The sequence below is a fragment of the Rosa chinensis genome, chromosome 6 (assembly GCF_002994745.2).
Source record: "Rosa chinensis cultivar Old Blush chromosome 6, RchiOBHm-V2, whole genome shotgun sequence".
NCBI lineage: Eukaryota > Viridiplantae > Streptophyta > Magnoliopsida > Rosales > Rosaceae > Rosa > Rosa chinensis.
This window is the reverse complement of record NC_037093.1, coordinates 28,034,692-28,057,836: the sequence shown is the minus strand read 5'-3', so window position 1 is coordinate 28,057,836 and position 23,145 is coordinate 28,034,692. Positions and strand designations below refer to the sequence as shown.

General features: G+C 38.1%; 1 protein-coding gene across 1 annotated transcript; it reads right to left on the bottom strand.

Moving 5' to 3' along the window:
- Window positions 1-558: 558 nt before the first annotated feature.
- LOC112171161 (gamma-glutamyl peptidase 5) lies at window positions 559-13,253 on the bottom strand. Its single transcript, XM_040508508.1, has 5 exons — window positions 13,175-13,253; window positions 3,697-4,181; window positions 1,381-1,533; window positions 1,135-1,302; window positions 559-1,041 (listed from the first exon to the last, which is right to left on the bottom strand). Exons 1-5 carry the CDS (start codon window positions 13,251-13,253, stop codon window positions 940-942), a joined length of 987 nt encoding a protein of 328 aa, XP_040364442.1. The 3' UTR covers window positions 559-939.
- Window positions 13,254-23,145: the final 9,892 nt, after the last annotated feature.

Here is a 23,145-nt window from a genome sequence, read left to right as displayed (position 1 = left end):
TGAGATGTTAAATATTTTTATTTATATAATTATATGTCATAAAATAATTTAAAAACTAAAATAATTAAAACCGCCTAGTCCCCGCCTAGGCCCCTAGGCGCTAGTCTTACCGCCCGACTAGCGCCTAGCGTTTTTTAGAACCTTGGCCCCACTTGAGATTAATTTTTGCCTCTGTTACTGGACATGGATATGACGTGATTCTTAACGACTAACTCATTTATCTTTCATATTTTCTTGTTGTTAATGTATTGGGGAGCTCTCCTTGCACATGGTTTGACTGCAGGTTTTGAGACATGTTGAAGAAGAGGGTGAAATTCCTCTTCAAGGTTTGTTATAAGGATTAAGCACATATATATCAAGAGTTCAAGACTCTCGAGAATGGTCATCTATTAGCAGTTCGTGGAAACAAGCCACCATTATAGCTACAGTTTGAGCTTCATCACCTCATGGTGTCATTGGTTTGAACAATACATTTAGATGTTACGGCCTTTCAGTGTGGCCACCTATAGTTGTTGGATACCCTGCTCTAAGAAATATCCAAATGCTTTTCGCGTAACGTTTGAATTCTAATGGAACAATTTGTTCGTTACATTTTATTCTTGCTTCACAGGAAACTTGGGAGCAGTTCAGACTTCATTCTTCAAGCGAAAACGAACTAATATTGTTGATGAAATTAAGAACCAGTGCTTAAAACACTTTTTAAACTTCAAGTTTATTAGCATAACTGACCCTGCAAATTCCCTTGGAATTACACTTTGATGCCAAATTAAAGACATAGAGTTGATAAATAATTGCCTCCTACTTGCATCCTTGAGCCTTCGCAAATACTGTCAGACGTCACACTGAAACACAAAACCTTTTAGCCTCTCCTCAAAACCCTGCATATTTACATTTTTATTTTTCAAATTTTGTTGATCCCTCCTAACCCGTAATGTTTCATCATAATCCACCTTTCAGAAAGTTTAAGCACAGCCTTCTCCATGCCTCCCTATCTGGTTCACGAGCAAGCACCTTTGCCTTCAAATCCTCAGTTTCAGAATCCTAAACCGAAAATTTCAGTGAAAAAGAATGTTACTATCATTGTGGCAGCTATTTAACGCAAGAATACTTGAGAATGAAATAACTATTACGTACCAAGATGAAGTTAAGCTTGACCAGACGATCAATGAGGTTAAGAAGAATGTCTTTGGTGTATTCAGGGTGGCCTTGGATGCCCATGATGTGATCACCATACTTGAACATCTCAACCCCAGTCTTTTCCGACCATGCAATTAGCTCAGCCTTTGGTGGAAGTTCCCACACCTAAAATTGAAGCACAAATTAATCCACATTTTACCATGAGAATATGTTTTTAGGGTTTGATCCATGATAACTACACACCTCATCTCGATGGATCTCATAGATGGAGAGAAGAGCTGGAATCTTGAGGGAGGAGAAGATCTTGGAAGACGATGACAAGTGGACGGTTCGGATTCCGATATCCCACCCTGTGATAGCCCTACCAGATTTGCCACCCAGTGCACGACTTAATATCTAATTCAATCATAAAAAACACAGTTAGTTGGCTCATCATATCAGCATAATAATAGATGAAAGGAATTTTACAGCTCATTGCGATCTAAAGGAGGCAAGGCAAGCAGGAGCCAAATACAAAGATAATGAAAGAAATGGACACAAGCAACCAAATTGAATTTAAAGTGTGGATAAGATACGAGAGCTGGACACTCAAACAGTTGCAACAATTCATTTCACGTGACCTTAAAGTATAACTAACCAATTAGTTAATAAGAATTTGACATATAACTGGCTTAACGTAAATGCCATATAACCCTACTTAACTTCGACATTGGTCGTAATATTCTCATTCTTGAAGCAACGCTTGCACGTTCAACATTCGCACATGCATTGCGTGTGTGCCGAAGCTAGTTTTATTTCAGCCCAACTTCATCAACAATAAGTTATTCTGGTGCCATGCGTTTTCAAAAACTTTTGACTTTAGGATTATAATGGGGGACAATGGGTCTTGTAACAAGCACTACTAGAATGGGTAATGCGAATCATACATAGCATCACAGCCAAAAGACATCTGGATATCACTTATTTCAGGGACTCCACGTTTTTCCATGAGTTAAAATTAGTGAGCGACTGGGCAACGCTCGACTACTATGTGAAGCGCACACAAGAAACGAGCCTAATACGAACTCGCATATGACACTCGCTTATGACCCCTAAACCATATAAACTTAACTTTCAGAGATATTCTAATTAATTAGTGGCCAAGATTAAAAAGATATTATAGTTAATTTTGGAATACGTCAAACATGAATTATTATTCAGTGCAAGGGACTTAATCACGCGCATTTCTCAATCTTATGCGGAACATTATCTTTATCCAATCATCTTTCAATAAAATCTATCTACCTGTATATAATCTCATAGCTGTTTTCATTTCTGAATATATCTAGCAATAGAAGAGATACTGCGGGTGAGTCGCTCCTTTTATCCGAAAAATAATGTCAAGTCCTACTGGCCTCTTGGTCCAGCATTTGGGGTGTGGGGCTAGCCAGAAGTGATTACTTAGTCGGCACCAGCTACTACATATTACCCTAACATACAGAAGCCAAGCATATATTGTCACCTTATGAGTTATGAGACAACCGGTTAAAACAAGGGACCAGCACCAAATAAAGTGCAGGTCCCCTAAAATATGCCGCTAGTGTTTGGGATGTCAAGTCGTTCTGAAATTACATTAGTGATAAGTGACTGGTAAAAAAGTGGATTTGATAGTGTATTATTCTATATATATAGTGATTTGACACAATAAACAAATGATTTCTTTCTATAAAAGGATGCACGTCACATCTAATTAATCCGTCATGTTTTATTTCATTTGCTACACATGAGCGATGAGGCCTAATGTTTTGGACAGAGAGCGATTATGTCCGGTGGTTTCTGTAATCTGATTATTTTCCCATCGATTAAACAAAACATTGAAGAAAAACTAAAAATCTAGAGTATGAGAATTCCTTCTGGAAAAAGTTAGCCCTAAGAATGCGATAGGAAACAGTTTGAGATGAGTCATCTAAATCGGACGTCGTTTTCTTTAAACCCACGTAAGGCAAGTTTACACCCGCCAGTAAGTGGCAGCAACCAATAGGAGTGGCGCGTGGGACCACACCGGCTGAAGATGAGCAGTCAAAAAGAGGATATAATAATATACAACAAAATCACTTGAACCCACTTCGGGACCAATCGCTCGCAATCTCACGTTGACTGGACCACTCACAAATGAGCTTTCCGTCTGATGGACCACATACCAACTTCTTCGGGCCCGATCAATCGCCTTCTTGTTTCTTCCAAGGGCCACGCGCGTGCTCCCCACGCGTCATTAGAACTAAATGACGGCCTTAAACTGGCTTTATTAGGAGTTTTTTAAGATTTCGTTTTTGGTTTACGCTAGCCATTACTTTCTTACTTTATTACAAAAAATGAACACGTCACAGAAATTGACCGTTATACCCTTTATAAACCTGGTTTGGTCAGAGTAGGTCGTTTCTGGAAACGGACCCAACTTTTGCCTAACTGGTTCGAGTTTTTGAGTACCAAAATGAAAAAATCAAAATCTGACCAAAAATTAAAAAAAAAAAAAAAGACAGAGAAAGCCCAATGCTGGAATGAAATTGATGGGTAGGGTACCTGATGGCCGAAGCAAATGCCGAGGACCTTTTTCTTGAGGGAATCCAGTTTGGTCAAGAGGGTCAAGAGTCTGCAGATCCAAGCATCATTCCCATGAGCGTCTCTGCTACTCCCGGAGATAACAAACCCGTCGTAGCTCTCGACCTCGTCGTCGTCGGGAAACTCGCCGCAGGCCACGCGGTACAGGTCCCAAGTCTCGCCTTCCTCCGCCAGCATTTTCACAAACACCCCAAAATACCCACCGTACATCTTCTTCACAAAGTCCGAGTCCTCTGCGCACAGCAGAACCCCAAATTTCTTCCCTCCCATTCTCAATCTCTCTCCCGTAAACGCAAACAGTTTGCAAAATGTAGAATTGGGAAGAGAAAGGATTGGCGGAATGGGAGGGGGGGGGGGGTGGGGGTTGAAACGTAGAGGACTTCGGTGGTGACAGAAACCACAAGAGGAAATGCCAACTGGGGGTGTTTTGTGAAATCCACTGGGCTCTTGGTTTTAAACTGGTTGGTTCTCCAAAAGAGCCATGTTTCGACACCTATATTACCACTTCGACACGAGTTTGTGCCTTGCCGAATCTGCCCTTGCATGCACTGACATCGACACTTTTTATTTATTTATTTTGATCGGAGACACTTTTTTCTTTTAGTTACACAAATATTGTTTTTTTTTTTGTAAAAGTTTCACAAAACATTGGGTACAGTGAAAAAATGAATCTGGATGCAAATATGGTCCACATTTGAAGCAGAGAGGAATGTCTTCACAAATCTCACGCAAAGTTAAAGTGAATCTCATCCCCTTGTGTTTGGTTCTCTTTCCTGGCTTTTTGCATATTTTGGGGACGTGATTGGGTCATTTGGAATTTATTAAAATTAGTCTGATTTGTCTTTGCGTTGAGAAATCGATTTGAGCAAAAAAATTTATGAATTAATGAGGCATTAAGTTTTTTATCTTTTTTCTCTTTTAGATTTAGTGTGTCGCGTGTTTCTTGTGCAAATCATTGAAGAATTGAGTGCATCTTTTGGAATGGTAATCCTCTAATTTAATGCAATTAGCTTTGTAAATAACTTTGTTTTCTTTGATACAATCTTGACTTGTAATGCGTTTTTCAATTTGTTTCATTTATTTATTTTATTTATTTATTTATATTAGTAACGTAAAGTCACTCAAGAAAAAAAAAATAGTAAAGTAAATATAATACTTTTAAACAAATTGAACCAAGTTCCAATGTTTAGACATGGAGATAGCAAGTTCCAATATTATCTCAAAAATTATAATTGAAGTAGTTAATGGTGAGTTTACATTTTTACAATTATCGGTGATTTTGTAGATTTTTGTTCTCTTTTTAGACTGTTATCTCATCTAATTTTTTTTTTTTTTAGATCCTTTAATGATCGATGGATTTCTAATAACTAATCCATAAGTGACTTTAACACATATTTCTCCTGATTCTCTCTTTATCTTGAAGATTAGTGTCTAGGATAATTAATGATTTTGTTGTAGAGTTGCGATTGCGAATCTTAAATGTTTTAAACTCGAATGATTCTGACATGGAGCAAAATATTTGTCAGTCAGATAATGAAATTGGACAAACGACAATAATAGATACGAATTTATGTTGGACCTGTTTTAGGGAAACGAAAATTTGAGATAAAATTGTTGTGTGTTCTCATTGATAATAGGGGCCTCTTTATATAGAGGATTACAATGTATAGAATCTGAATTGTACAAGGAAAGGTAATCATACAATGAATGGATATCGAATTTATGTTGGACCTGTTTTAGGGAAACTAGAATTTGAGATAAAATTGTTGTGTGTTCTCATTGATAGTAGGGGCCTCTTTATATAGAGGATTACAATGTATAGAATCTGAATTGTACAAGGAAAGGTAATCATACAATGAATGGATATCTCTAAGATTCTCCGAGATTCTCTCTAATTAAAACCCTATTACCACTAGGTCAAGTAACCTAGAGTTTGGACCAGACACACAAATAGGGATTTACTTGAACACTCCCCCTTGTGTCGCCCAAACGCGGTGCTTCTCTCCTTGCCTCGCTAAAAACCTTGCGGAGTAACAAAAACCTAGTGGGACAAAAATAACCTATGTCGAAAGGGAAAAAGAGCACAACACACCTTTCATGTTTCGAGACCATAAATGTAGACACCTCCCCCTGATGTCTGCATCTCCCCCTGATGACCACGGTCATTGGAGTTCGGATAACTTCCGCAAACGATGCTACCAACATGTTTCTCAAAAGTGGAATTTATGCAATGACTTAGTGAGCAAGCCTGCCAGGCTGTCCTCAGATTGAACCTAGTTCACTTTGATCTTGAGGAGAGTTTGTTGTTGCTGATTATCCTTGGTGTTATCTCTTTTGATGTAGTCTTGCTTCATTTGTTCAACACAAGCAGAATTACCTTGAATGCTCGTAGGCTCATCTGTGGTAGACTTCAAACCACAATTGTTTGAACATGCGTAATTATGGATTCAATCCATATAGATTCACGAACCACTTCGTGAAGAGCAATAATCTCTACATTGTTTGAAGATATAGCGACTAGGGTCTATTTTGTAGACCTCCAAGATATCATGTCTTTACCCATGGTGAACACTTAACCAGTGTGTGAATGACCTTTGTATGGGTCAGAGAGATACCCAATATTAGCAAAACCTACCAAAACACATGTAGTTTTGGGATGGGGATATTGGACGCAGGCCAGTGTTGGCGGTGTTCCTAGTGTGTGATGGGTCCAAATCCATCGTCTCTCTGTAGGGATAGAACAAGTTCATATCAATCGTACATCTCAAGTATCGAAAGATATCTTTTACACCAATCCAATGGTGTCGCGTTGGCGCAGAGCTATATCTAGCTAACAAGTTTATGGCAAATGAGATGTTCGGTCTTGTGCATTGAGCTAAGTACAATAATGTGCCTATTGTACTTATGTAGGGCACTTCCGCCTCTAGCACATTTTCGTCATTATCCTTTGGACGAAGAGGATCATTTTCAGGATCAAGACTACGGACGATCATGGGGGTGCTTGAAGGCTTGACCTTGTCAAAATGCCTAAGCATCTATCAACACGATGCTCAAGTTCCAAACTGAGACATAATCGTGTTCTCCCAAAATCCTTCATCTCAAACTCGGATTTCAAGTGTTTAGAGGTTTTCCCTTAACGCTTTAAGGGCTTCCAATGAAGATCATGTCCAACATGAACTGCGATCAAATCCGAAACTTGTTATGGAAACGCGTGGGCATATGCCTTCCCAATCAAGTAGTCACTTTAGTGAGCGTTTCAACCTTTTTGTAAACACGCTCCGTGGTCTAGAACCACTTGACTTGGGTAAACGAAGTTCACTATGAACCTTCATGTATATTCTTTATCTAGATCCCCATAGAGATACATAGTGACCACATTCGTAAGCTGCATGTTCAGTTATTCGGAAACTACCAAAATGACAGGATAGTGGAGTGCAATGACATCCATTAAGAGAGAATATGACTCATCGTAGTAGGTTCCAGGGCGTTTTGTGAGAAGCCTTGCGCCATAAGGCGAGATTGTCATATCTTTTTCTCATCGCGCTTTCTAACGAAGACCCATTAGTCAATAGGTTTTATGTTAGGAGGTGTTGGCATCACTTGCTCAAAAACCTTTCTCTTTGTTAGAGAATCCAACTTAACCTGGATCGCATCTTTCCATTTAGGCCAAATTTCTCTACGTTGGCATTCATTCATCAACGGAGCGTGGTTCGGTATCAACGGAGCATGGTTCGATATCGTCAGACTCAACAAACTCATGCGCAACTACATCATCAATTATGATGGAGTTTATATCCCACGTCTCATATACACTAGTGTAATTTTGATAGAGCTCTATATTCTCATGAATAGGTACTAACGTTGAGGCGTCCCCCAACGATAACCCAAACCCGGAAGATTCTCATGAGACGGATTTTGAGTCTTGATGATCAAAGGATTGTAATGCGTCAAAGTGTCCTTCGAACCCATGCGCCAGAGTGCCAGTCTCTTTAGCGTTGGTGCCATGCCTACCTCCGTGTAGGGTGGCATTACGTCCTCTCATAGGGACGTCCTTCGTTGCAGGCATGTTTGCAGCATATCTGTGTGATCTCGTCACTTTAACGGGGATCGAGATGAGACATAGTGGAGACAGACTATGACAATTCCTATCGTTCCTATTGAACATTCGTGTTATTATCTCCCCCTAATAACAGGAAGACTGTCTCATCAAAGCGACATCCGCAATTTAGTTGTAAGGAGATCACCATGCAAGGGCATTAAGTGGCAAACGATTGTTCGAGTCTCAAATCCAACTGAGTTGCTCATCCGTCTGTAAGGACCCATTATAGAGCGTTGTGGCAGCGCAATTGACACATAAATGACACACTCAAATATTTGTACCCAGTCACTAGCTGTAATGCAGAGGTAGATTGAGTGGCGGTGGGTCGTAGACGAATTAGCATAGCTGCATGCAATATTGCATCACCCCAAGCGGATATAAAGAGATAGGTGCACATTACCAATGTCCGGGCTACCATTGTAGTCGTTTCCGTGAGACCATTTGGGTGTGTTCATGGGAATATAATGTCCAACATTAGTCCCAATGCAATAACCATCGAAAGTCTTCGATGTAAACTCTCTAGCAATGTCAAATCCAATTGACTGAATAGGATGATCTGGGGAGTGAGACTGTTGTCATATGGTATGTGCAAGGAGTGTACATAAGCAGCATTACAAGTGGACAATGGCACAACATGTGACCAGCGTGTTTGCGTATATCATGAGATATTTAAACATCCGCAAGTTGGTTGAACTAGTCCACAGAATCCCCACTGATTCTATGTAAGAACAGAATGAGTATTTTTATATCCTTTGCATAGGACGGTCTCAGTCCTAATTTCCCTAAGGAACGAGCTTTGTAAACCGAGTGAGAGGCTTTAAAAACAACCAATGAGGATTTTGGTTGGGCCTGAGCTTCTGAAACGCTATTTGAAGCAAGTTGGTGATTGCAACATCACTTGGGGAGCCATCACCATGATGGATGCTATCCATGGTGTCATGGATAGGGACTGTGCCAGCCCTAGGCTGGTGGTGGACTACGACGACGCTGGAGGCAGCGACGGCAGTCACACTTAGTGCAGGAATCAACTTTTGATTCAAGCTTTGTTTCGTTCAAGAAAAAGGATGTCCATGTGAAGTCTTTAATAGACGGATCATCATATCATGACTAGGATGACCTATCCTGTCATGACAAAGCCAATATGTGTCGAAATCCAAGAGATCTTCTCTTATGACTTTATTGGATTTAATAGCTTGAATAGTGACATAGAGTCCACTAGAGAGACACATAAACTTCTCTAAGATGCGCATTTGTTCACAATTGTTAGAGCTATTGCAAAGGAACTCATTTCCGTTCTCTACACATGATTTCGCATGGAATCCGTTGGCTATTCATAGGTGCGATTTGCCCTAGAAGCGTAGAGAGTTTCTGTGACAGTAATAAAGGTGCCATTTGGCAAGGGAAACCTGGGCTATTCCATCTCCTTGAATTAATACTGATGGCCCAGCCATCGTAGTCACAAAGTCATATACTTAGAATCAAAATTGAGTCATAATGAAAAGAACTCAAAAGTTTATTCATAAACCAACGGAATATATCATTGTCTCTTTTACCATCGAAAATCTAATCCAAAATGCTAGCTAATGCAAAACAATGGTAGTCGTCTAACTTCTTTCGGTAATTCCAAAATAAATGTGACTAGGTGAGTAGAGAGATGTCAGTGGAGCAAGGCTCGCTTAAATACCACTAATCTCATAACCTTCCTAGACATCACACTTACTTTGGGGTCAGCCTACTTTGAAGAAAGACTAAACCATTGGCATTTACTACAAAGTATATGGCAATTGCCTATTACATATCTTGGAAAACTAAAGACTTAAACAGAATTGGCAATCTATTGATCCCAGCCAGATCTGTAGTCTTCAACCCTTCACTCTAGATCATCTTCTTGATCTTCTTGTTCCACATAGTGAGCTTCACTTGCTTCACAATATGCTTTGTAGGCGGTGACTAGTTCTTCACGAGCTCTACAAATGTGTCCCTAATGATCAGACACTCCACATCGAGAACATACATCTCTTTGCTCAAACTCAATTGATTGAGGCGCTTTGAAAGCGTCATTTAGATGGCTCTTAGTATTGGTGGCTCCACCAACATGGCCAGAGGCGTTGCCTCTGTCTCTCTTTCCACGTTGACCTCTTCGGTTCCGTGTTCGCCTATTTTGGCGGTTACCTTCCCAAGTAAAGCGATTATATGGACCAGAACGTCCAAATGTATCCCTAAGATTAGGGTTTCGCTCTTGGCTCCCTCTCTTTGGGGTGCGACTATAATTGGATTCTGGAATATACTCTGTTCCTACGGATCTCGAATTATAGTTCTTCACAAGGATGTTGTCATACTTTTCAGCGACATTCATATCTCCAATGAGCTCATGAAACCTTGTGATCCGTCTTGCAGTAACATCGATTCGATAGTTCTTAGCAACCATCAATGTAGAGACGGGGAATGTAGAGAGAGTCTTCTCAATCAACATCGCATTTGTGATCTCTTTACCACAGAATTCCATTAAAGATTTAATGCGAAGTGCTTTCGAGTTGTAGTCAAAAACTTACTTGAAATCACAAAAGCGGAGGCTATGCCATCTCACTTCTAGGTCAGGAAGCAGGGAGTCATGGACGTTGCCAAATCTTTCTTCGAGTGAGACCCATAGCCTTCTGGGGTCTTCTTCATTCATACACTCGTATTGGAGCGAATCATTCATATGATGAGTCATTAGGATGATGGCTTTCGCCTTATTTTCCTCTAAGGCTACTCTATTTGCTTCCAAAGCTTGAGCTTGCTCAACAGTTAGCATGTCCTGGTTAGGCTCAAGAATCGTATCCATAATTCCATCGGCCTTGAGATGCTGGTGGACATCATGAACCCACCTGTGATATCCAGAGCCAGTTGTTCCCAATAGAGAAAAGTCCAATTTGTTCAGGTTACTCATCCTGAAAGAGAACAAGAAAAAAAGGTTAGTTTCGGAGCGTAAAAGGCTACCACGAAAATATATAAAATTCCTGAGCGTAATCGCTTCCAAGAAATTAGGAATTTCCGAGCTTAGTCGCTTCCAAGAAATTAGGAATTTCCAAGAGGGGTTGGATTAGATCAAAATAATGATGTGTTTGTGGTTGATCATAACTTCTCAACAAACTCTATGTTTGGAGGACTCTACAAGCTCTAAGCTTGGAGTGACCACGAACTCCCACAGTTCGGCTTTATTTGGTTTCCCCTATGATGAAGAAATGGGGGGTAGAAGAAGGGAGGTTGCAAGTCCCCGGAAAAAGAAGAAAAATAATGAAAAGCTTCAAAAACGGGAACTTTTAGAAAAGTTTACCTTGAAAAGTTGCCAGAATTTGGTGGCCAAAGTTTGTGGCTGGCTTGTGTAGGGAAACTGCTGGGTCGCTGTGGGATCGCTGAGAGGATGTTGCGGGGATGTCGCGAGGCTGCCAGGACGCTGCAGGGATGTCACTAGACCGCCAGGAGTCGCGAGAGCACGAGGATGCTGCGGAGATGCCGCAAGGATGCTGCGGGGATGTCGCGAACTCGCGAGTGTGAGAGAAGGCGAGCGTTCACTGGCATTGCAGGGGCAGCGAGGTTAACCATGTAGGGTTAGCGATGAGTTGCGACGCGGGGGCCGCTGCGGGGATGCTGCGAGGTTTTGAAGGCTACGATTTTTAGGGTTTCAGGGTTAGTGCTTCATGCTGATAACATGTTTTAGGGAAACGAGAATTGAGAGAAAATTGTTGTGTGTTCTCATTGATAATAGGGGCCTCTTTATATAGAGGATTACAATGCATAGAATCTGAATTGTACAAGGAAAGGTAATCATACAATGAATGGATATCTCTAAGATATTCTCTGAGATTCTCTCTAATTAAAACCCTATTACCACTAGGTCAAGTAACTTAGAGTTTGAGCCAGACACACAAATAGGGATTTACTTGAACAGGACCCAAAATTTAGGTTTTCCATACCACTTAGGTATTGAACCTCTTGCGTATGATCCAACATACAAAAAAACAAGAATAAAAAGATAATTTTTGTAAATGTTATTTCAACGACGTAAAATTTTTTCAAACTAAAAGTGAACATTTTTATAGACTTCAATAGCAACATTGTTGGTAGTAGCGGAGGCGGTGAGGAAGGTATAAGCTCGGAGTTGGGTTTTTGGGTCTAAGTTCTATCAATTTTTATTTGTGTATCTTGCTACCCTTGTACAGTAATTAGCGCTTTGGGACTGTCGCCTAAGTATTGACCACTTTGGGCAATTAGGTCATTTATTGGTTCATATATCTCGGTCTACGTAATTTATATCATGATTTCTACCGAATTCGGTAATCGTCTCATATCTAATTGGTGTATTTGAAAAAGTTTATGGATACAAAGTCGTTGCTTCTGTTAGCTTGCTAGTATACTACATTTTGTTTGTACCACAATTTTGCTGCAAGTTAACGGAGTGCTAGTTGATGATTTTTTACTAAAATACACAGAGTTATTGTTTGTTTGTAAAGTTTGCTTTTAATTAGGCTTACATTAAAGTTTTAATGAGTCGCTTAGTAAGGTTCCGACCTAAGAGGCTTAATCTCGACTCTTTTATTAAGGGTATGTATGACTCTAACCACTGGATATTGATTCATAGTGGAATCAATTTCCTCTTCAAAACTAAATGAGATCACTAAATAGTACCCAAGGAAACGTTAATGTTCCAAAAGAACAAGAAATGAAATTATTCGATATGGGTTAGTTGAAAATCTTCCAAAGTTAAGGTCATTTCTTGGTGGCCTTTTTTTTTTTTAGGTTGCTAGTGGCGGTTGTTTTAAGTCATTAATAAGTCCACATTGACATATGAGAGGGTTAGGTCATTTTGTCTCGGTTTGTGCACTCTGTATGTCTTATTTGTTTTAAGGGTCCTTGACCAAAAATCCCAAAATAAGCTAAAGTTATCCCACTTATCCCAATAACAGATTTTTATTCCCACTAACCCCATTTAAAGTAAAATGACAACTTTACCCTCAACTTAATTAACAAACTACAGCATTGCCACTCAACTCCTTTCTCCAGCTGCACGATGCATTCTCTCTCTCCTCCCTCTCTCTCTTCACTCCGGCAACACTCTCTCTCTTCTCTCTCTCTCTCTCTTCACTCCGGCGGTGCTCTCTCTCTTTCCTCCTTCTCTCACTTCACTGGCACCGCTCTCTCTCTCTTCACTCCAGCAACTTCTTGTTCTCTCTCTCTGCCGGCGCCGACGCCGACTTCTTCTTCTTCTTCTTCTTCTTCTTCTCTCTCTCTCTCTCTCTCTCTCTCTCTCTCTCTCTCTCTCTCTCTCTCTCTCTCTCCTCCCTCTCTCTGCGGGCTTGCCTGAAGACGACGAAGAAGCTCCGGTCGGAGCTACCTCGTTGGTGGAGAACTCAGATCTCGATGCAAGGCTGGAAGTCATGGGCCTTACTCTCCGCTGTCCAATCCCAGTCGCCACTGATCAATGCTCCACGGCCTCAAAGAAATCCCGGTCTACTAGCCTTATTGGTCCGAGTTCGACTCCGACTACCGGGTTTGAGTTCAACTGCAACCAGAAAAGGAGAAGAGGACATGGCTGTAGAAATCATATTTTTTTTTTTTAAGTAATGGGACAGAAGGAAATAAATTTTGTTTTGAATGTATATTGGGGGGAAATAGACGTCAATTGGAGGGCAATAGATGTTTTTAAATTTATATAATTTTTTTTTTCTTTAATCAAAGTTCTATTTGTCTAATTTTAGGAAGATTAGTTCCAATTTCGGCTACCGAAAGTTCTATTGGGAGGTAATAGACGTCTATTGCGGGTTCGGCGGTAGGTGACCGAGCTCTGGCGAAGTCTCATATGGTTTCTCTCTCTTCCATTTTTTTTTCTCTCTCTCTTTAAGTAACAAAGGGGTGAGGGTAAAATGGTATTAAAAAATAAAAAACAAAAAACAAAAAAAAATCTGGTATTAGGGAAGAGCTCATTAGAGTGTTTTGGGTAAGAGGGAATTAAAAAAACTTAATGGGGTAAGTGAGAAAAAAATCCCTAGAAATAGGGTAAATGGACAAAAACCCATAAATAATGAGCTGGCAGTAGACTCTTTTTGCATAGCCAAATGGATCCACCTCTTAGTAACAGGATAAAACGAATTCTATTTTGTCGAATTTAACAGCATAGTGGCAAACCGGTTTGATTGTTTTATGGCTTTGCGTTAGTGTTTTCTCGGTATGTCATTGTTACTTTAAAATAAATGGAGTAACCATTTTGGTGCATGTTAAAATGTATAGAATTAGTGGAGATTTCTCTTATTATTTGAGACGTTCTCTTGCACATGATATTTTAGAGTTTATGCATCATGTCCCAATCATATTAGTTTCATTATTAATATAAGTTTGAAGACAGCTGCACTGAATTTTATTTTATTTTTCAAAAAGAAAAATGCAGAAACTATTTATTATAGAAAGTGTAAAACAGTGGGCAATATGCAATGCAGTAAATTAACATGGCATGCATCACTTTTTCATTTTTGTGATATTGGTCTTTTCCTTGTCCCAAATCTCAATTATATATGTATACTTCCGATGCTGGAATTCCACTAGGTACAAGTCAGACCAAATTCCAATATTTGGACAAACCGTGTCAAACACTTGGTTTGGTTATCTTGTTCACGACAAAGGTGTTCTTGAATCATTGGAAAACTGCATTTTTTAACTTAAAATTCTCTCTATTAAGTTTTGATCAATACGTTCGTTTTTTTTTTTGGCAAGATCAATACCTTCGTTGTAAATGCTCCTTTCAATTAGATAATAATTTTCACTATGTAACCTATGAACGATCATAATTGATCATCCAATTACCGTAATGGCTCGTGTCCTCATCCACTTTGCTAGAGCTCTTTCAGTCCCAATCGGAGCTCTTTCTTTCTTCTGGAACACTAAATATATTGGGAGTCCATTTTGAAAACACCTGAAAAGAAAGATCATCTTTGATGGTGGAATCCCATTGTCGTTATGCCCCTTTTGCATGTTGGGTTGTTGTGTGATAGTCCTAACATTTAAAAGTTCCTGATAACAAATACCACCATACTAAGTTATCTCTGCTAGACTAGTGGTTGCTGATAAATCCACTCAAATGAATAATATGCTTCTTATGTCATCTTGATGATAGATGCATGGAAAATGATTTCTAGGATGGGTCTTCATAGAAATTATGATTCAATGAACCAATTCAGTCTTGGTTCTTGGAATATTGTATCATCTCCAAAACTAGGAACAGCAATCTTTTCCTTCAAAGTTGGACTAGAGTCCCCAATACCTTTCATGTTATGATGACATAAAGCTATATTCTCAGATATATTGTGCTCTGAGAAGCGAATGATGGGAGTGTAAGGTTTTGTGGACTAATCAATATCAACTAAAGTCACAGTAACTTATTACTCTTCATACAGAACATGTAATTGGACTAAGTTATGTTATTCTAATTGCATTCCTCCTACAATAAGGGTATGTATGGCCATGCCTTACTACATTAGGTAAAATTGTTCTGTACACACTTCAGGAATATAGTTCCTATTGCTATTATGTATAGGAAATCTTTATGGGAAGGAACCTAAAACTAAAAGCCTATATAAAGAACTACTTGGTCCCTGCTCTAGCTGTCATAACTATTAATTGAGAATTCATAACCTCTGCCCATTGGAGACTCTCACTAAAGGATAGCTCAGAGGAGAACCAACCAAGTGCATCAGCTCTTAAGTTCAACTTGTATTCTTCAACAATGGCTACAGCTCCAGGTAAGTTTGTGTTCTTACATTGAGTACAATTAGCATATGCATACATTCAGTTTTACTTGTATTTGATATCAGAGCCTTTGTGCTCAATTAAGAATCGACTTAATCTTATGCAAAAATTATTTTTGTTTTCATACACAAAATAAATCGGAGCCTACAGTTTTTCTTAAAAAAAATAAAAAAAAGCACCAAGGGAAGAGAGAATTAAGTCATGTCTGTTTAGGGCCTGCTTCATTAAACCCAGCCCAAATCTAAAATAAAAAATAAATAAATAAAAAATGAACGAAGCAAATCTTCTTTTAACGTTGTTTGACTACGGTTATTCCCAATTCTAGGTTTGCTTCAGATGCTAGGGTTTCTCGATTAAGCCTTCAACAAGAAGATTCCGCGTAAATACTCTCTATAGCTTGTTGAATCCTTAATCAAGGAGCCTCTGCATCTACAATTTTTGCTTTCGGATGGTCATCAGTAATCGGACCTTCATAAATCTCAAACCCAGGTGCACGGCTTATACATGCTCCAGTTTTTTATTCTTTTTTGCAAAATTTAAATTCGAATAGCCTTGTTGAGGCCTATATATATGTAATTTTTGCAGGTTGATTGTGTTTTGATTGAGTTTTGTGATTGTTGAATAGTATGCTTAGTCTCCAGTTTCATTGAGAAGAAGGAAAAAAAAAATTCACAATAAGATTATAATCATAAAACTCTTTTCTAGCACTTAATTGTCTTGGTCCAGTTTTAGTTTAAGTTTTTTTTTTTACAGATAGTACTGTCGATAGCAGTCCCTTGTGAAAAGATTTATACTAAAACATTAGTACTGGATCAGCAGCTTGTAACATTGATTTTAGTAGCTTGAATCCTTGCTCCATACAGGAGGTATAAATGATTAGAGCTTCTGAGGTCAATGTAAGCAAATAACAAAGTCTAAAACTTGCTTTAAGAAGGTAACATGAACTGTTTTCTTGCCACTCTAGGTGTTAACATGTTCAAGATACCTACAGTTCAGTTTCTTAGATTTTGTGTATATGATTAAGGCAAAATAAGTGTCAAAAGTCTTTTTGCCACTCTAGGTAAAGCATGACACATTCAGCATTCATATAGGCACTTCATTCATTGCCTCTTCAGTTAACTAAATGCATTGTTTACTAATAAAACTTCTACAATTTTCAGTTATGAATATGCTTTTTAATTGCAACCAAATGGAAACTCTTAATAGTTCGAACTTTAAGAGATGGAAACAAGACCTAGAATTATGCCTAGGATACAGCGACTATGAGCATGTCCTGCATGAAGACTCCCCAGCTGAGTTAACACCCACCAGTACTAGGGAAGCAAAAGATAAATATGCTCAGTGGCATAACATAACAGAATGGCCTTAGTTATCATGAAAAGATCCATGTCAGAAGCTGTCAAGGGAGGTATACCAGATGCAAAACTAGCAAGGGAGTATTTTAAGAATATTGAAGAAAAGTATCAAGTGTCTGACAAGGCTGAAAATGGATCATTAATGAATGCTCTTACTGGCATGAAGTTCGATGGAGTAGGGAGCATTAGGGAATACATTCTGAAGGGGATAGAAACTGCAGCAAAATTAAAGGCTTTAGGTGTCACCATTGATGATCCCTTTCTCGTTCACCTAATTCTGAATTCCTTACCCGCACAATACTCTCAGCTAGAATGCAGCTACAACACACAGAAAGAAAAATGGGGTGTGAATGAGTTGATTTCAATGTGTGTGCAAGAAGAAGATAGAATTAAGAAGAGAAAAGGGGTAGCTATTAATCTGGTCAGCAAACCACAATTCAAGAAGAAAGCTTTTAAGTCCAAGTATTCTGCAACATCTACCTCAAAAACACAAAATGAAGCAACTTAGGGATCTAACAACTTTAAGAATCAAAAGTCAAGTTCAGTTAAGTGTTTCTTCTGCCGTAAGCCAGGGCATGTTAAGAAAGATTGCAGAGGTTTTAAGGACTGGATGAGTAAGAAAGGTAATAATTTCAGTTTTCAAAATAAAATTGTTTTTCATTTAGAGTCAAAAACTATCAGTGTGTCTAGTAACTCTTGGTGGTTTGATATTGCATCTCCAATTCATGTTATTACATCTATGCAGGGTTTTCTAAGAAAGAGGATTCCAAACAAGGATGAAGCTAGGATTAGCTCGGGGAATGGGAACCGAGTAGCTGTCAAGGCCATGGGAGTCGTTAGACTTGTTTTTACTACTGGTTTTTCTTTGGATTTAGAAAATGTATTTTGTATTCCTTCTATGCAAAGAAACCTGATTTCAGGCTCTCTTTTTGTCAAAAACAATGGCTGTACTTTTACAGGCAATAATAAAGGTTTAGATTTCTTCAAAAATTCTGATTTTATTGGTGATGCTTCTTTAATTGACGGTTATTGGCATATGAATTGCAGGAATTCTGTTGAAGTATTTTTGACTGAAAAATCTGTTGGTTTTAAAAGGCCTAGACTGAATGAAAAATCTGCTTTTCTTTGGCATAAATGTTTGGGTCATATTTCAGAAGAAAGGCTGAAAATCTTAATCAAACAAAATGTTTTACCTTCTTTAGACTTTTCAGATTTCGGTGTTTGCATAGAATGTCTTAAGGGTAAAACCACCGATCTTAGGAAGAAAGGGTCAATTAGAAGTCAAGAGTTATTAGAACTTATTCACACTAACATTTGTGGTCCTTTTCTTGATAAAACCATCTGTGGAAATCAATACTTTATTACTTTTATTGATGACTTTTCTAGATATTGTCAAATTTTTCTTATTTCTGAAAAATCAAAAGCTCTGGAAGTTTTTAAATTTTTTAAAGCAGAGGCAGAGAAACAGCTGAACAAGGTTATCAAAGTTGTTAGATCAGATAGAGGTGGAGAGTTCTATGGCAGGTACACTGAATCAGGGCAAAACAAGGGTCCCTTTGCTCTCTATCTTCAGGAATGTGGAATCAAGGCTCAGTACACCACACCAGGAACCCCACAGCAGAATGGAACACAGAGAGAAGGAATAGGACTTTGATAAATATTGTGAGAAGTATGATCTGTAAGTTTGGTTTTCCGAGATATTTATGGGGGGGGAAGCACTGAAGACAGCTAACTACATATGTAATAGGACCCCTAGCAAATCAGTTGAGAATAAAACACCTTTTGAGTTATGGTTCAACAAGAAACCTAGTCTACATCACTTTCATGTATGGGGCTACAAAGCAGAAGCAAGGATTTACAACCCTCAGCAACAAAAATTGGATTCCAGAACCTCGAGTGTTTATTTTGTTGGTTACTTGAACAAATCTAAAGGGTACAGATTTTATAGTCCTCATGGCAGCACAAGAATATTAGAAACCAATAGAGCCGTTTTTGTTGGAGAATTAGATGGTTCAGACATTGTCGATATCAGTAAATTTGAAGAACTTGATGAAACTGATACTAATGATACTTTTGAGTGGTTAGTTTACAGCAGCGATGAAGGAATAAGCACTGAAGTAATGGATCAGATTGAAGTACCAGCTATGCATAATGTTGTGCCTCCAGCAGAAACACCTGCAATTGAACATGATGACATTCAACCACAATTTGAACAAAATGAAGCTGCACAACAACAAGAACCCATGATGAGCCTCATCGACATGATGAAAATGTTCAGCAACCTCAAGAAGTAGAACCATAACAGCAACAACAAGAACCAATACAATTGAGAAGATCACAAAGGGAAAGAAGATTAGCCATTCCAGATTGTTACGAAACAACATTTCTGACAGAGACAGATTTTGATATCTTGGAGAAGAAGAAGATCCAGTTACTTATTCGCAGGCACTACAATCAACATATGCAGATAAATGGATAGAGGCAATGGAGTCAGAATTAAAGTCAATGGAAATAAACAAAGTGTGGGAATTGGTTGATAAACCAGAAGGATACAAACCAGTGGGATGCAAATGGGTATTCAAGACCAAGAAAGATTCAAGAGGTAATATAGAAAGACACAAGGCAAGGTTGGTTGCCAAAGGATTTACTCAAAAGGAAGGGATTGATTACACAGAAACATTCTCACCAGTGTCGACTAAAGATGCCTTCAGGATATTAATGGCCTTAGTAGCTCACTTTGATCTTGAACAGCATCAAATGGACGTCAAGACAACTTTTTTGAATGGAAATCTTGATGAAGAGATATACATGGTGCAACTCGAGGGTTTTATTGTTGAAGGACAAATTGACAAGGTATGTAAACTTAAGAAATCCATTTATGGTTTAAAGCAGGCTTCTAGACAATAGTACCTTAAGTTTGATTCAGTGATTACTTCATTTGGATTTGAGGAAAATAGGTTAGATGAATGCATATATATGAAGATCAGTGGGAGCAAGTTTATTTTCTTAATGTTATATGTTGATGATATCTTGTTGGCAAGTAGTGATGTGAATATGTTAAAAGAAACAAATCTTTTGAAGAATTTTGATATGAAAGATATGGGTGAAGCTGCGTTTGTACTTGGTATAGAAATCAAGAGACACAGAGAAAGAAAAGCTTTGGGATTGTGTCAAAGAAACTACATTGACAGAGTCCTTAAGAAGTTTGCAATGGAAACATGTAAAGCAGGTGAGTCACCAATGTCAAAAGGAGATAAGCTACACTCAGGGCAATGTCCCAAAAACTCACTAGAAAAGAAAGAGATGACAAAAGACCATATGCTAGACTAGTTGGGAGCTTAACGTATGCTCAAGTGTGCACAAGGCCAGACATTGCCTTTTCAGTTGGGGTATTGGCAAGATATCGATCCAATCCTGGGAATGATCATTGGGTTGCAGGCAAGAAGGTACTCAGGTATTTACAGAAAACAAAAGATTATATGCTGGTATATAGAAGAATTGAAGATCAGGACCTTGAGGTCATTGGATACATAGATTCTGATTACAAAGGTTGCATCGATGACTTGAAATCTACCTCAGGGTATATCTATATGTTGGCAGGAGGTGCAATATCTTGGAGAAGTGTTAAACAGTCTCTAACAGCCACTTCAACTATGCAGGCTGAATATGTGGCTATTCATGATGCTACTGGTCAAGCTTTATGGTTGAGAAATTTTATGAATGAAATAAAGGTGGTAGATTCAGTAGAAAGACAGTTAAAGCTTTATTGTGATAATGCAGCTGCAGTGTTTTTTGCTAAGAACAATAAGAGATCCACAGCCTCGAGATGTGAAGTACTATGCAGTCAGAGAAAGTGTGAGAAACAATGAAATTGAAATAATCAAAATCGGCACCCTAGCTCAACTTGCAGATCCTCTTACAAAGGCCATTGCAGTAGCACCTTTTCAGGTACATGTCAAAAATATGGGTGTCTTAAAGAATTTTGACTTGGCTGAATGAGTGGGAGTCATTTCTGAGTTCATCATATGAATCATACTTTAATAGCTGAAAACTTTAAATTGTCTTAAGTAATATTTATTTTAGAAGTTTATTTGTTCAAAGCTCTCATCATTATAAAGGTTCTACATGCATTGTTAAGCTTGAAAGTTCAGAATTTTTCAAGGATATTAAACATCAGTTGCAGATTTGCATAACTATGATGATTCAATTAGAACTTGAATTTTCTTTTGTAATATCAGTAAGCAAAATTTTATGCATTCTGATTCTATTATTGAATCCTACAGTAAGGACCTTATTTGTGCTATTATATTTTACATTCATGAGCACCTATGAGTATTTTGTGTACAGGTAATTGTTCATGTGATCTGTGGTTGCTACATTATGGTAATGAGGTGCTGGTGTTTGGTTAAACATCTGTCTTCTCATAGTCTAATGGTGTTAACTGCAGATTGATTGAGCTGTGAGGATGATTTGGAGTTCATGACTTGTCCAGCGCGCACTTCATAATTACAATATCTGGTTTAAAGTGATAACTATGTTGAATATTGACAAGTCCAAGTGGGAGACTGTAAGGTTTTGTGGACTAATCAATATCAACTAAAGTCACAGTAACTTATTACTCTTCATACAGAACATGTAAGTGGACTAAGTTATGTTATTCTAATTGCATTCCTCCTACAATAAGGGTATGTATGGCCATGCCTTACTAAATTAGGTAAAATTGTTATGTACACACTTCAGGAATATAGTTCCTATTGCTATTATGTTAAGGAAATCTTTATGGGAAGGAACCTAAAACTAAAAGCCTATATAAAGAACTACTTGGTCCCTGCTCTAGCTGTCATAACTATTAATTGAGAATTCATAACCTCTGCCCATTGGAGACTCTCACTAAAGGATAGCTCAGAGGAGAACCAACCAAGTGCATCAGCTCTTAAGTTCAACTTGTATTCTTCAACAATGGCTGCAGCTCCAGGTAAGTTTGTGTTCTTACATTGAGTACAATTAGCATATGCATACATTCAGTTTTACTTATAGGGAGTCAGTATGATTCTTGCTTCCAAATTGAGAATGATTCAAATATCACATAATTAAACTATAAATGAAGTTATTAGACAACCATCAATCAACAACGAGAACTATTTATCATTGAAGCTAAAAACTCGAATATAATAATCAAAATTTCTCCCCTAAACAAGGAATTCTTTTGTCGGTCATAACCTTAACAAGGAAGCTAATTAATCTTTCATAAACTAAAGAAAACAAGTAAGAGTTCAAAGAGACTTCTTTTTAATTACACCGACTTGATTTCAGCTTTTTCAAGCCTTATGTTAGGCTTGGAAATTATCTTCCATGCAATCTGTACAAAAAAAAATTGGTGAATGAATTTCCAGATTCTGTATATTGTTTTCAAAAAAATTTAAAAATCGGTACATCGATCACTAATATGATACGGCATTAAGTCTCACTTTTGTTCTTTGGAGCTGATATATATATATATATATCTCAACGATTCATGAATTGCCAGAGTCTATATATTCTTTGCGCTGAAATTGAAGGCTATTAACAGATGAAGCAGACCAGTTTAAAATGGGGTTTTCTAACACTTCAATTAATCTTATACGATGCTTCATTGCTTTGTGAAGACCATATATGATTCATTGATACATATCTAGCCTTTTTTTTTTTTTTGGGAGCTTTGAAAGCTGTAATCTGTTTGCTTCTTTTTCTCGATCAACTAGAGCCCCAAAGATAGGGAAAATAAAAAACTGCGATACTATGACCTAAATCTAATTAGTAAAGAGAAGGGAGTGTTAGTGCTTCAAAGAGGGAGCTTAAAACTTTTGTTGCTTCACAAATTTTTCAGAAAAATGCTTGACCCTAAATTTTCATTTGCTATTGCAGAAGAAAAGTAAACAATATCATTTGAAGTGTAATAAGTTCATTTTAGCATTATTTAAACTCTGAAGTGCGAGCTGGTAAAACAACAACTGAAATGCCCCGGTGAAAATACTAAGAAGAACGTGAATCTGGGTGTTGGGGATTGATAGTCATGTTTCAATCCTTACTAGGCAAAAACTAAAAAAAAAATCAAACAAAACACATAATTTTGGTTATGCAGTGAAAACCTCAAATATCAAATTAAAAACACTGTAGGGCTCTTACTCTTGAGAACCC